This window comes from Erinaceus europaeus, chromosome 11 (genome assembly GCF_950295315.1).
Source record: "Erinaceus europaeus chromosome 11, mEriEur2.1, whole genome shotgun sequence".
Classification (NCBI taxonomy): Eukaryota; Metazoa; Chordata; class Mammalia; order Eulipotyphla; family Erinaceidae; genus Erinaceus; species Erinaceus europaeus.
In genome coordinates this window covers 69,046,588-69,060,251 of record NC_080172.1, presented here as the reverse complement: position 1 = coordinate 69,060,251, position 13,664 = coordinate 69,046,588, and the positions used below count along the sequence as shown (strand labels likewise).

Here is a 13,664-nt window from a genome sequence, read left to right as displayed (position 1 = left end):
TTACTAGAGAAAACCCTCTTAGAACATAATTTTCCAGTTATTCTTAGAATGGTTTGTGGCAAAAGAAAAGTGTGGGGTGAGGAGGTTAGCAAAATAGTTCATTTGGATAGTGCACCTGATTTGCCATCTACATGGCCCAGGTTTGAGCTAAATACCAACACATTGGAGGGAGTTTTGGTGCTGTGGTATCTCCCACCCCACCCTCAACCTCAACCTGGTCTTGGGGTCTCTCTCCCCCCACTCCCTCAAAAATTTTCTTTCTTTCTTTCTTAGAAAGTTAGGAGAAGAGACATTCTGGGACATATGCTACCAGGAATCAAAACTCAGGACCTCATGCTAGAGAGTCTAATGCTTTATCCACTTGCCACCTCCCACACCATGTCTTTGTCTGTCTCTATCTGAAAATTTCAGCAATGAATGCCCTGAAACTTATAAAAAAAATCCTTTATATAATGAAATCATAAGAGTCCCAGGAAAACAAAAATAAGACAATAGGAGAGATTTTTCAGCCAAGCAGAAGTATTCCTGAATTATATATTATTAGATCTAAAGGCTACTCGCATGATCTGTGTTCCAGTTATACGTCTGATCTATTTTCTTTTCTATTTTTAAGCTTTTTAAATTATCTTTATTGGCTAGAGAATAGCCAGAAATTGAGACAGTAGGGGAGATAGGAAGAAAGAGAGACACCTGCACCACTGCTTTACCACTCATAAAGCCTTCCCCCCTACAGATGAGGACCAGGGGCTTGAACCTGGCTCCTTGCACATTGTAGCATGTGTGCTTAAGCAGATGCACCATCACCTGTCCCCTCTGATCTATTTTCTTTTGCTCTTTTCATTACTCTTTTTCTTGGAGTCACCAAGAGTTCTTCTTGTCCTTCCAACACAGCAGGACTATCCCCTATCTCAGGGTCTTTGCTGTGAATAAATGTCTGGACACCTAGATGCCCAATCCCTTTCTCTCATTCAGGTCTTGACTCAGATATGCCTTCTGTGACTTTCCTCCTTAAATCCAAAGATATGTCACTTGATCCCTACCATCTCCAGCTCCATCCCTCCAATTCCCCTTTCCAGTCTTAATTTTCTTTGTTTTCTCCTTCTAAAATTTAAGTTTCATAATGTAAGGATTTCCCTGGCATGAGAAGAATGCAGAGGACTTCAGATTTGTTACTGGAAAAGAAATTTTTATTTTTGTGTGTGTGTGTGTGGCAACTGATATAAGGACATTATTCTCCATCATTATTATTAGTAAGCATGTCAGGTCCTGTTTATAGAATTAGACTTAATATGTTCTTTTACTCAGGGGTTGGCAAACTTTTTCTGTAAATTCCCAGATAGTAATTTTTTTTAAAATTTAATTTAATTTTTATTTCATAAAGAAAGGCAAACTGCCACATGCAGTGCCTCATTTGGATGTGTCTGGAGTCTTAGAAGCTTGATTACTCTACGTTCTCCTACAAATGGACCTTGAGAGTTTGTTTGGAGGTTCTAGCAGGGGAGCACAACTACTCAGCCAATGACCGGTCCATCTCTGCTCAGGGAATGCAGTCCTCCTGAGTGCTCAGCTTCAGGAGGGATGCACATGGAGCGGTGATGGAGGAAGGGGACACAACCTTGGCGATCAATGGCATGACAGATGTTGTAGCCAGAGAGCTCCTTTTTTATTCAAAACATCTTATATACCTTATTCTAAGGAAAGTGATACAGAGAGGAAGACACAAAAAGAAACACCAAAGCATTGCTCAGCTGTGGCTTATGGTGGTGCTGGGTATTGAACCTGGGAGTTTGGAGCCTGAGGCATGAAAATCTTTTGCATAACCATTATATGGTCTTAAAAGCAACTCTTAGGTTGTAGGAAGAGTCTTGATGTATTTTCCTATGCAAAAATGTGTCATGGCTTTTTCTTTTCCCAATATTTTACCCTGTTGTTACATTGCAAAAGTAGCAGTGGATAATTTATTAATGAATGAAAGTGAGTGTGCTCTAATAGGACTTACACAAATTTGAATTGCACACATTTTTTCCATATTACAAAAATACTTTTCTCCTGGCATTTTCCACTAATCATTTAAATATGTAAAAAACCATTCTTAGTCATGGGTTATAGAAAAACCCTGACCTAATGGGCCAGAGTAGACTCATAAGCTATAGTCTGCCAGTTCCTACTATTAACTTGCTTCTTCCATATATTTTAGTCAAAACTTCATTTTCTGTACTTGGTAGGGGAGATTAAACCCTAGGAACACATAATTCAGGAATATGTCTGACTCCAGAGTCTCTCCTATTGTTTTATTTTTTGTTTTCCTGGGAAGCATATGTTTTTTTTTTTTTCATTGTGTGTTTGTGATACAAATATTTGAATGGGTTTGCATTCTCTTAGCAGATGTCACATAATAGTGTTAGGAAGTAGTGTTGATGGAATAGTCCAGGCAAAGCCCACCCAAGTTTAAAAGTTAGCTGTGATTTCCAAGGCAAATAATTCCCACTTGGGAGAATGGGGAGCCATCAGCCAGCCTAATGCCCAGAGGACCAACACTGTGAATGAGAATTGTGTTGCAGTTCTGAAGATCATCTGTAACAAATTTCTTGAATCAATTGTCAGTGCATTTCAGTAATCTAGCTCAGGGTTAATTTTAGCTATGCCACACTGGCAGTTTTTGTTTCTCCATCTGAAAAAGAAGAGAAGCAGACAATAACCTGTCCCATTAATAAGTCAAGTTGTGATTTGAACAAAGTCTGCTTTCCTCTATAAGGGTAAAGAGAAGAAGATGGCACTTGCAGCAGTTTTAATACTTGTAAGGACTGTTTTTATATTCTGGATTTTGTTCACTTATGAAAACAACCCATGATAGAGGTGTTCTGATGAATCATTTGAAACTTGAGAGAACTATTAGTGAGGTCTGGTAACTTGTCCAAGGTTCATAGTATCAGGACTCCTTCTGGCCATGTGAAGTGCAGACTCCTCATTGGAAACATCAGTCAGTCTTTGGTTCTAGTGCTATGCCCTTTCCTCAGTGCCTCTTGAGCTATAGGCTTACCTGCTTATGATGATTCTCGGAGCTTTAGCTGCCCCAGCTCTGCTCTGGTTAGCATGCACAGCCTGGAAATGACTGAGGAGGCTGTGGCCAGTTACATCATTACCACTGTAGCTACCAACCAACTCTTTGTCCTCCTCTGGCCATTTCAGCTACTGAATGTTTATTCTGGGCATATTCTGCCTTAGTTCCTTAATATCTGGCCCCTAATATCTGAACTGTGGCCACTACAGTAGTTCAGTAGTAACTACTGAAATGTCTTGAATATGACTAACAAAAATAGAAATATAGAAAGCAGAATTCCAGCGCTTCAAGTCTAGGGACTTGGAAATCAGGACACAATGACTGGGCCTGTGAAAACATAGTAGGAGCAGGTTTTTATTTTATTTTGTTTGTCTGGGTCAGCAATGGGGCTTGGTGCATGCACAACAAACTCAGCATTCACGATAGCCCTCCCCTCTTCTTTTTTTTTTCAAACTTTAAAAAAAATATTTATTTATTCCCTTTTGTTGCCCTTGTTATTTTATTGTTGTAGTTGTTATTGTTAGTTATTGATGTCGTCGTTGTTGGATAGGACAGAGAGAAATAGAGAGGGGGAGAGAAAGACACCTGCAGACCTGCTTCACAGCTTGTGAAGCAACTCCCCTGCAGGTGGGGAGCCAGAGGCTCAAACCAAGATCCTTATGCTGGTCCTTGCACTTTGTGCCATGTGCACTTAACCCGCTGCGCTACCACCTGACTCCCTTCCCTCTTCTTTTTATCCTTTCCTCCTCCTCCTCCTCCCCTCCCCCTCATCCTCTCCCTCGTCCTCCTCCTTTTAATTTGACAAGACAGAGATAAATTAAGAGGAAAGGGGAGATAGGGAGTGAGAAAGAGAGAAACCTGCAACACTGCTTCACTGCTCATGAAGCTTCATCCCTTCAGTTGGGTGGGCATTGGGGTCTTGATAGGGGGGAAGATTTAAAATTTGCTTTACGTATTGAGGTCATGGTGGAACAGCCTTAGAGATGTAGTTTTCTGTTGTTCAAAAAGTAACATGAAGAAATTGTTTAGACCAAATATCCAAGGCAACAGCCATGTGACAAAATTTATAGTTGGAACTAGAGTCTTCATATTCCTTTAAAAGCTTCTTAGATGTCCTATTGAAATAGTGTCCTACAAAAATGGAAACTTCCAATCCCTCTGCTTCCCTTTACCTCCCTTTTCTTTCTCAAGTACAATCCCAACCACCTGAATATACTCCAGAAAGTTCAATATAAACTAATTGATGTCTCATTAGAAGCGTAAGAAAGAACTTTATTTCTCAGTGCTGAATTGAGAGAAATCACTAGACATTTTGTATATTTTAAATTAGAGTGGTTAAGGGGTCCACGTGTTATCATGTGCATGACTTTACCAAAATGAATAAGTTGATGAATTTAACAAATATTAACAGTCCTCCCCCATGATATTGTTATATCACACAAGCCGGCACCTACAAAAGAAAGTTGTGATTGTGTTTTGCCTTCAAATAAAGGTCATTCTGAGGGTCATGTCAGACCATTCTTGGTGTCTGGTGTTCTGCTCTCTGATGAGACTCAAAAGGACACGGTATAATGTGGGTAAATTCTCTAAGCATATCTTCTAGAACCAAGTGGCAGTTTTGGAGGTTGTATCCCCAGGTCTCCTACATCACAATCCAGTGTTTTCTTGAATGGAATTCATAGTAAGTTTACACAAAGTCAAGTGACTTACAAAGGTCAAGTGTTTTCATTTGCTTCTCTTTTTTTTCACACAGATGTCCAGAGGGCTTCTTGGGAGAATACTGTCAACATCGCGACCCATGTGAGAAGAACCGCTGCCAGAATGGTGGGACATGTGTGTCCCAGGCCATGTTAGGGAAAGCCACATGCCGTTGTGCCCCTGGGTTCACAGGCGAGGACTGCCAGTACTCCACCTCTCACCCCTGCTTTGTGTCTCCCCCTTGCCTGAATGGAGGCACCTGCCACATGCTTAGCCGGGACACCTACGAGTGCACCTGCCAAGTTGGCTTTACAGGTAACAAATGGAGCTCAGGCCCATTCCTCTCTACTCTAAGCAGGTCCCTCTATTTAACATCTTTTAACTTTGGGTGTCCAACTCTTAAGGATCTCCCAGCTCTGTCGCACTTCTAACTTCCTGGTAAGAAATATTTCAGACAATTGTCCTTAATTTTGTTTTTAAGAATCTTGGGGCAGGGGAACGGGAGATTAAAAGGGGCAAACATTCAGGGCGCTGTTTTTTCTGGTTTTCTAACTCCTGGTTGTTCATTTTTGCTTCTGAATGGTCTTCATGCACTGAATTTCATGTTCCTTGGAACTCAATTTTAAGTCCACCTTCGAGCAATATTACCATCTTCCCCAGAGGATCTCATTCTTCTGAGTTGATTCTGTTGTCATTATCTTCATCAGTTCTAAGTAATTCTCATAACTATCTATTTATCTCTGTCCCCACCCTGATATTCAGGCTTGTGTTTCTAACTATTCTTTGGAATATCCTTGGAAATTTTCGGACCACCCCCTGATTCAGCACATCAGCATATAGATAGGTGGCATCAATGTGTATTTACTCAGTACTGGAAACTCTTTCCTATATTCCAAACTCCAAATTTCTAAACTCTCCCACTTTCTCTCATGTCTAGCAGTTGAGATTTTCACCATCTCTCTCTCTTGTGGATTCCTGCAGTTGTTTCCTAAGAGGTTTCCTTTCTCCTTGTTTATCTTTATCACCTTCACAATGCCATATCTTTATCATTTTAAATGCAAATCATTTTCGCAAACTCATCTCCTTATAATTTCTAGTGGCTTTTCATATATTCATGAAGTAACCTGTCACTATTGATGTAAGTTCTATTATCTTTCAAATCTAGGGCTTTATACCTTTTTGTAATCCCACTTCCCCACAAGCATCTAGCTCTAGTCACAGCAGCATTCTTGTCACTTCCTGAAAATGTCACACTTCTTACTGATTTCACGCTTTTGCACACCCCTTTGCCTAAAATGCCCTTTTCTGCCCAGTGTTACTGAAAACTCTGGTGACTTTTATAATTTTTTAGGCAGCTAGTCTCTATGTTTTCCTATTTTATGTGCTACATTTTATTGTAATTAATTTTTAATGTGTCTTCATATGAGTAGCGAACGCTCCAAAAGTGGAGCTGAGCTTTATTCAGAATGACTTAGATGAGGAAAGGAGTCATTCATCATTTTCCTCCCCTCCCCATTCTGTAAATTTCATAAGCATATAAGAAGGTGGGGGGAGATCGAGGCATATTCAGAAAACTACACTGCGTCAGTTAGCTTAAATAGTTGCTCTTCTGATTTTTATTTAAAGGTCGTGGTAGGGGCAGTGATAGGATAACTTAGTTCTACCACGACCACATGGATGCTGTTAGTCAGTGAAGCAATTGGGTGGTTAAGATAACAATATTTTCCAGGTTTTCAATGTTGAGTTGCTTAAGAGAAGGACATTCCCACTTAAAAAAAAAAAATCTAAACATGACTACTGGAAAATGTCAGTCATTCCTTCTTAGTAAAAAGTTGTTCTGGGGGAGTTGGGCGGTAGCACAGCGGGTTAAGCACAGGTGGCGCAAAGCGCAAGGACCGGCGGAAGGAACCCGGTTCGAGCCCCCGGATCCCCACCTGCAGGGGAGTCGCTACACAGGCGGTGAAGCAGGTCTGCAGGTGTCTGTCTTTCTCTCCCCCTCTCTGTCTTCCCCTCCTCTCTCCATTTCTCTCTATCCTATCCAACAAGGATGACATCAACAACAATAATAACTACAACAAGGGTAACAAAAGGGAATAAATAAATAAACATTTATAAAAAAAGTTGTTCTGGGAAAATAGTCTTGTCAATATTTTCACTTTATACATAAAAATTTTTCTAAAAAAGTTGTTCTGAAATTATCCTCAAATAAAACTTCCTTTCTACTAGAAAGATATCTTTTTGTTGTTCCATAAAATCCTAATAATCTTTATACACCTGCCATTTTTTTCCTGTCACTTAAGGAATTAGTACAGGTCAAGTACACCTCTTTCACCTGGTGATGACCCTGGTCAGACTTCATTAGCTTATAGGTACTAATAAATGAAGAAACAGAGGTAGCAATTCTGTAGGTGACACACAGTGAACTAGGTTCTTGGACCTTCTTGTCTCAGAAGTAAGCAGATGCTGGTGAGCACAGATGCTAGAAGGAAGCATTTTAATATCTTCTCCATTGCAGGTAAATATCCTCCAGTGCAATGAAGAAAAGATAGGATTAAAAATCATAATTCTTTGATTTTTTTCTCTCCTTAACTCCTTGAGACATATGTACTATCTGTGTCCCTCCATTTTTTACCTTTCCTCTTTGATTTCACATTTCTAAATAGACAGCAATTCTGTGTGCTCTTTCTTCTAAATAAACTATCATGGCTATCGTCTTATATTTATTAGGGTGTCAGAGATATGGATATTCACTTAAACAACTACTTGGGATATTAATAAATTCAGGGTATTCTCATTTCTCTAACTAGAGAAACAAGTTTTGGCTAGTAAAGAAAATATCGCATAAGGAGGGCAAGGAATGGCTCACCTGATAGAGCCCACACTTTGCCATATGTGATGGCCTAGTTTGAACCTCCCATCACCTTTGGGTAGCAACCGTAGGGGGGACGCTTCATAAGTGGTAGAGCAGTGCTATGCTATCTCTCCTCTCTGCCTTTTTCCTTCTCTGCCTTTCTCCTTCTCTGTCTCTCCCTCCCTCTCTACACACACACACACACACACACACACACACTTGTGATGGGCAGAGGAATCATGAAGGTGTGGAATCCCAGTGATAATTCTGCTGGCAAAAGAAAAAAGAAGTGATATTTTTTCTCTCCCTTTCCTACATTAGAGAATTTTCTTTGCTTCCTTGGAGTCTTGCCTTAGCATTCAACATGTCAGAGTCTTCCTGCTTTTGCTAGCACATCCATGGGAGATACCTTTCTAGATTTTCATATTTATTTATTTATTTGTTTCCCACTAGGGTTAGTTGAAGCTGGTGCTGGTGCTACAGATCCACAGCTCACAGTCTTTTTCCCCTTCCTTCCTTCCTTCCTTCCTTCCTTCCTTCCTTCCTTTCTTTCTCTTTCTTTTTTTATTTCTCCCTTTCTATTTTATTTGATAGGACAGAGAGAAATTGAGAGGGGAGAGGGAAATAGAGGAGGAATGAGAAAGGTCGATGCCTGCAGACCTGTTTCACTGCTCACAAAGTGTTTCCCCTGCAGGTGGGGAATGGGGGCTTGACCATGGTAACATGTGCACTTTACTAGGTGCACCTCTGCTTGGCCCCCTCTAGATCTTTTTCCTAATGTCAGTTTCTATTTTTTTTTTTTTTTACTCTATATGGAACCAGAGAATCATCAAATACATCAAGCAGTAGCTATGACAAGATCACAGTTGTTAAAACATTTCCCAGAATGTGTTGTGTTTAAAGGAAACAGAGATGGAACTGACTTGTTTCTATCCTCAGAGAGGTCTGTTTAGTAACGATATACTATGGGGAATATCAGTACTTTGTATTGACTCAGTAGACATGATTTGAGAGTCTAGTATGGGGAGCCAGCTCCTATCAGTGTGTCAGGTGACACTGTAGAAGGAAGCAACAGTGTTGGGATGTGTGTGCATACATGGATGTGAGAGATTTGAGGAGCCCAGGGAGACATTCAGGGTGACTTTAGGTGTGAGGACTCGCAAATAAAGTTGTCAAGTGTTACTTGCAAGTAGAGATAAAGGGAAGTTCACTAGGAAAACACAAAAAGGACTTTCATAGAGCTTAGCTAAAGGCTGAGGAGATAGCATAATGTTTGTGCTAGACTTTCCTGCCTAAGACTCTGAGCCCCTAGGTTCAGTGCCCACCACAACACCATAAACCAGAGCACAACAGTGCTCTGATAAAAGGTAAATAAAATAAAGACAAGACAGTAGATGGAGCTGACCCTTCTTTGCTGAAGGGACCGACAGAATCCTGCAGGATAGAGCTCCATATGACTAGTCTACCATCTTCTCCATATGTAGTGGTGAGTTTTTGTCAACACTGAGGACTTTGGAGGGCTCCTGTATCAGATGACTGGTTGATGGTGGTGGGCACTGATTGGAGCTTTCTGTAAAATGAAAGAGTCTAGAGATTTCTCTATGCATGAGCTCCCCATTTTGTATTCTGGTTGGAAGATGGTGGGGTTTGGAGGATGGGGCAGACTCTCATTTCTATGGACAGTACTGAGTTCTGTTGTACTTCCTTAGGGAAGCTGTGCCAATGGACCGATGCCTGTCTTTCTCATCCCTGTGCCAATGGAAGCACCTGTTTCACTGTGGCCAATCAGTTCTCTTGCAAGTGCCCACCTGGCTTCACAGGGCAAAAGTGCGACACGGACATCAATGAGTGTGAAGTTCCAGGACAGTGTCAGCATGGTGGCAACTGCCTCAACTTGCCAGGTTCCTACCAGTGCCAGTGCCCCCAGGGCTTCACAGGCCAACACTGTGACAGCCTCTATGTGCCCTGTTCACCCTCCCCCTGTGTCAATGGGGGCACCTGCCGGCAAACCAGTGACTTCACTTTTGAGTGCAACTGCCTTCCAGGTAAGGAGTCACCCTACTGCGCTGAGTTTGGGAACTGCCTTTCCTACACCTACAGAAGGCGGTGGGTGTGGCTCAGCTACTTATGTAGGTAGTATTTTTCCCAGCAAGGAAAAGGGGAAGTGAGAGTCATGTTTGGGGTGGGAGATTGGTGAGGAAGGAGGTATATGGGCCCAGTGTGGTCCATAAACCAAGCAAGCGGTAATTTAACATGTCAGGGTTTATGATGATGAGTGACTCAAATTATTTGTTGTCCTTTTTGAAGAAACACTGAGAAATAAGAGAAGCAGAGCTCTGGGAAAAGGATAGACAGGCCTGTAGGAATGAGAAGGAACACAATGAGAATCAGACATTGAAAGGTGTGTAAGTGTAACTAAAAAAGTGCTTTAAGCTGAGTTGACAATAATATCAACAATAATGATAATGACATTTTCCTGTCATCCTAGCTGCACCCATCTGTTATGTTTATACTGAGCTTGTGACCTTCCAAACCTTCTGTGTAACCTCTCAGACATTGAGGTAATCCTGTCCTGAACTGAAGGGAGAGAGTTTAGGGATTGGGGTGGGCAGTGGTATTCTGTTAACCAATCCCTATTGATTTGGCTAATTCCAGCACAACTATATATAACAGCAAGATAGGTTCAAAGTGAAAAGCAATGTATGAGCCCTTAGGCATGTTCTATAGAGATGGAAAAAGAAATAAGCCTGCCCAGTGCCCTAAACCTCTTAAAAAATGATGAGGAGATTGAAAACTGAGAATTTTGATTGGGAACAGAACACAAACAGCTGGAGCGGATGGATTACTAAGCAACAGAGATTCTGTTTTTATACAAATATTCTTAGTGCAACAACAAAAGGAGGAAAAACTCTGAGGGGTAATAATATGCAAACTAAGCAGAAATGTTTCAAAAAACGTGTTCTAACTATTCTTGCAGAGTGGGTGTGTTAAGCGTCCACTGTTGTGAATATGGTTCACATAAAACAACACTGTTTTTTTCTTTTGGAAATTTAAGGTCATATGTATTAAATGATCTTATATTATTCAGTAAAACTGTGCAGGCAGCTGCTTTGTTATAGGCACCATGCTGTGTGATTGGGATACAGTGACACAAGACGGCGCCATATGATAGAAAACTTTGTCACATAACTCTGAACCACAAGAGTTGGCTACTTAATACATGGCTTTCAGTTTCTTTTTCACTGGGTAATAAACAGTGCTACCATTCTTGATATTCAGTACATCTTTTTATTAGCAAAGACCTGTTATGTTATCTTGCAGAAGGGATAACTAAAAGACATCTTCCTCCTTTCTGTATTTGTTTGCATCTTAAGGGTTAACAAAGGAAGGAGAAGTATAAACAATTTTCATTGCATTTTGCCAACATTCTAATGGTCTAATAATGTAAGTGGCCAATAATTGCGCCTCATATAATTTATTGTTAAGGGCGAAATGAGTTTTTCAGCATCAAGAAAATTACTTTCAATAATTGCCATAGCAAGAGGTTGATTTGGCAGTCAGATACTGACAGGAAGCCAGTGAGTGCAATAAAGGAAGTCTTTAGCTGAGAGAGAGTGGTCATTCACTCCCACAGTTTCTGCATTGTTATCCTCTAGCTGCGATAAGAACCTTAGGGAATTCTGAGAGTGTGTCCAGGAAAGAATCTGTCAAACAAGAATAGTATCTCCTCCTTGAGAAAGGAAATAACCAGGGATTCCACAGAGCTGAGAGGCTGCCAGGACTGGTGGGCTGGAGTGAGGAGATCTTGGCTGTCTTTTCCTCTCCGTGTGCAGTTTAAAGCAAGACATTTATTTACTCACTGATGAAGTGTGTGTACTGAAGTTCTTGATTGGAGGAAGGGGGGTGCAGAAAGGGAGAATATTTGGCAAAGAAAAAGCTAACATTTTTTTATTGCCTTTTATGAGCTTGGCACTGTGCCAGATAGTCTTGCAATCATTCTATTGGTTACACAAAAATCTTGGGGACAGGTATTTATTTATTTATTTTTTCCTGAGTTTTCCCAGGTGAAGTCACTCAGATCAGAAGCTATGAAGTGACTTACTCAAAGTTGTAGCCTGTGGTTAGACTTAGATCTGGAACCCAGTGTGTGTAACTCACTGTGACATAAGAGTACTGTTTTTTGTTGTTGTTGTTGGTTTGTTTTTTCTTTTAATGTTCATGTTACAAAAAAAATCATGATCAGATTGTGTTTGCTACATATCAACCTATACATAGACTGTTGAAAAATAATTAAGCACACCAAGTGGGATGGGGTGGGAGGAGGTATCCCATGATCTAAAACAGATGATAGCAGCTTGGACAGTATATGGGACAAAGATCCAGAAAGAATTCAAAACAGTATGAACAAATACATGTTTACAGGACTTGCAAGATGTTGTGTTCATTGTCTTCATGTCCCACATGGACTTTGGAAAGTATTCTTTTTTTCTTTTTTTAACTACTTCATTTCTTTGAAAGAGAGTAAGAGAAAGCAAGGTAGAGTAAGACTCAGCTCTGGAAAATAGCTCTGGAGCCAGGGGTTAAACTTTCATGACCCCAGGCTTGCAAGTCCTCCACTATAAGGCTACACTATCTTCCTCGCCCAAGATTTCCTTCTAGTCAGTTCTTTTTATAAAGCAATCTCATTCTCTTTCCCTCTCCCCTTCCATGACCCTCCACACTATAGAGGAGACTAAGATGTCACTTAAAATGATAATCACTGTCAATGGCAGTCATACCCTTATTTGAAGAGAATTGCTATTTGAGTTCTGAAAATGGGGAAACGAAGTCAACATGAGACAGTGTAGTTTTTTAAGGTATTCTGTGCTGTTTTTTAAGGTATTCAAATGGCTGCTCCTCACTGCATTATGTCTTTGCTCTTTTAATTGAGGCCTTCCTCAATCATCCTCTTTCAAATTGTAACTCCTCTTCCCCCTCTTTACCCCCTTTAATTACTGACCCTGGCCTGCTTTTTCAGTAACACGTATCATCTCCCTACTATATAATTTGCACTATGTAATTTACTTCATTATGTCTATTGTTTATTGTCTGCTTTATTCACATTCTGCTCCCTACTCCCTTCTAGAATGAAAGCTATTGTCTTTGTTTTTGTTTAGTTATATTCCAAGCACCTAAGAAACAATGAAAGGTACACCATAATAGGTACACAATATTTACTAACTGAGCTTACTATAATATTGAGAATATAACTGCTATTGCCTCCACCCCATGTCATATACTTAGTTTGGCTTCTTTGTACTTGTGCCCCCCACCCCCTATTCCAGAATCTTTTATTGAGGGACTGTTGTTGTTACAAGAGTACATTTTCCATATTTCCTCAAGATCGGTGTTGTTATTATGTCTCCTCTTCCACCAAGCCATCATCCTGTTCCACCAGAGGGCCTTAGACAGCCCAAGATGACTTCTTTGTACTTACATATGTTGATACTAACTGAAAAAGAATTCTAGTCTTTTTCAAATTCTGAAAGTCAGGGAACTTCACACAAGCTAGTAATTATATTCAGTTGGTTATGTTATAGTTCTTTTCTCCCAAAGGACTTTATAGTTACTGTGAGTTAATTTTAGTATTATTGTAAATGCTGTGGAGAGGGAATTAAAACTGTAGAAATGACTCATCCTGTGTAACACAGAGGGAAGAAAGAAGGAAAAAGAATATCTTCAAGAGGGAATTTTTTAGAGTCAAACCAAGGAACTGTATTTCATCTTCTCTTTTGACCACCCAACAACTTTTAATAATTTAGGTCTCTTACTAACTGCCATTGAGTAAAATCTTCAGCAAACACTCTGGAAGAGAAAACCAACCAGTATCATTTCAGCATAAATAGAAAAGAAATTGTTGAATCATTGATTTCCAGCATTTTGGGGGTTAGGACCAACTAGTTGGTAGACAATAAGTAAGACTGACTTTGTGTTTATAGTTTGATAAATATTTTGAAAAAGCACAGGTATTGAAATTTGGTGAATGATTTGAAATTTTCTTGAATATTTGAGTAA

The 13,664-nt window shown here is 40.2% G+C and overlaps 1 protein-coding gene across 2 annotated transcripts in view; it reads left to right on the top strand.

The window, feature by feature from the left end:
• The window catches only part of LOC103118464 (neurogenic locus notch homolog protein 2), a 167,520-nt gene that overhangs the window by 79,534 nt on the left and 74,322 nt on the right, over positions 1-13,664 (top strand). For both annotated transcript variants that reach the window (XM_007528683.3, XM_060201975.1), the window contains exons 3-4: positions 4,815-5,074; positions 9,320-9,655. In XM_007528683.3, coding sequence (XP_007528745.2) covers positions 4,815-5,074; positions 9,320-9,655 — 596 coding nt within the window. The remainder of the gene's footprint in view (positions 1-4,814; positions 5,075-9,319; positions 9,656-13,664) is intronic.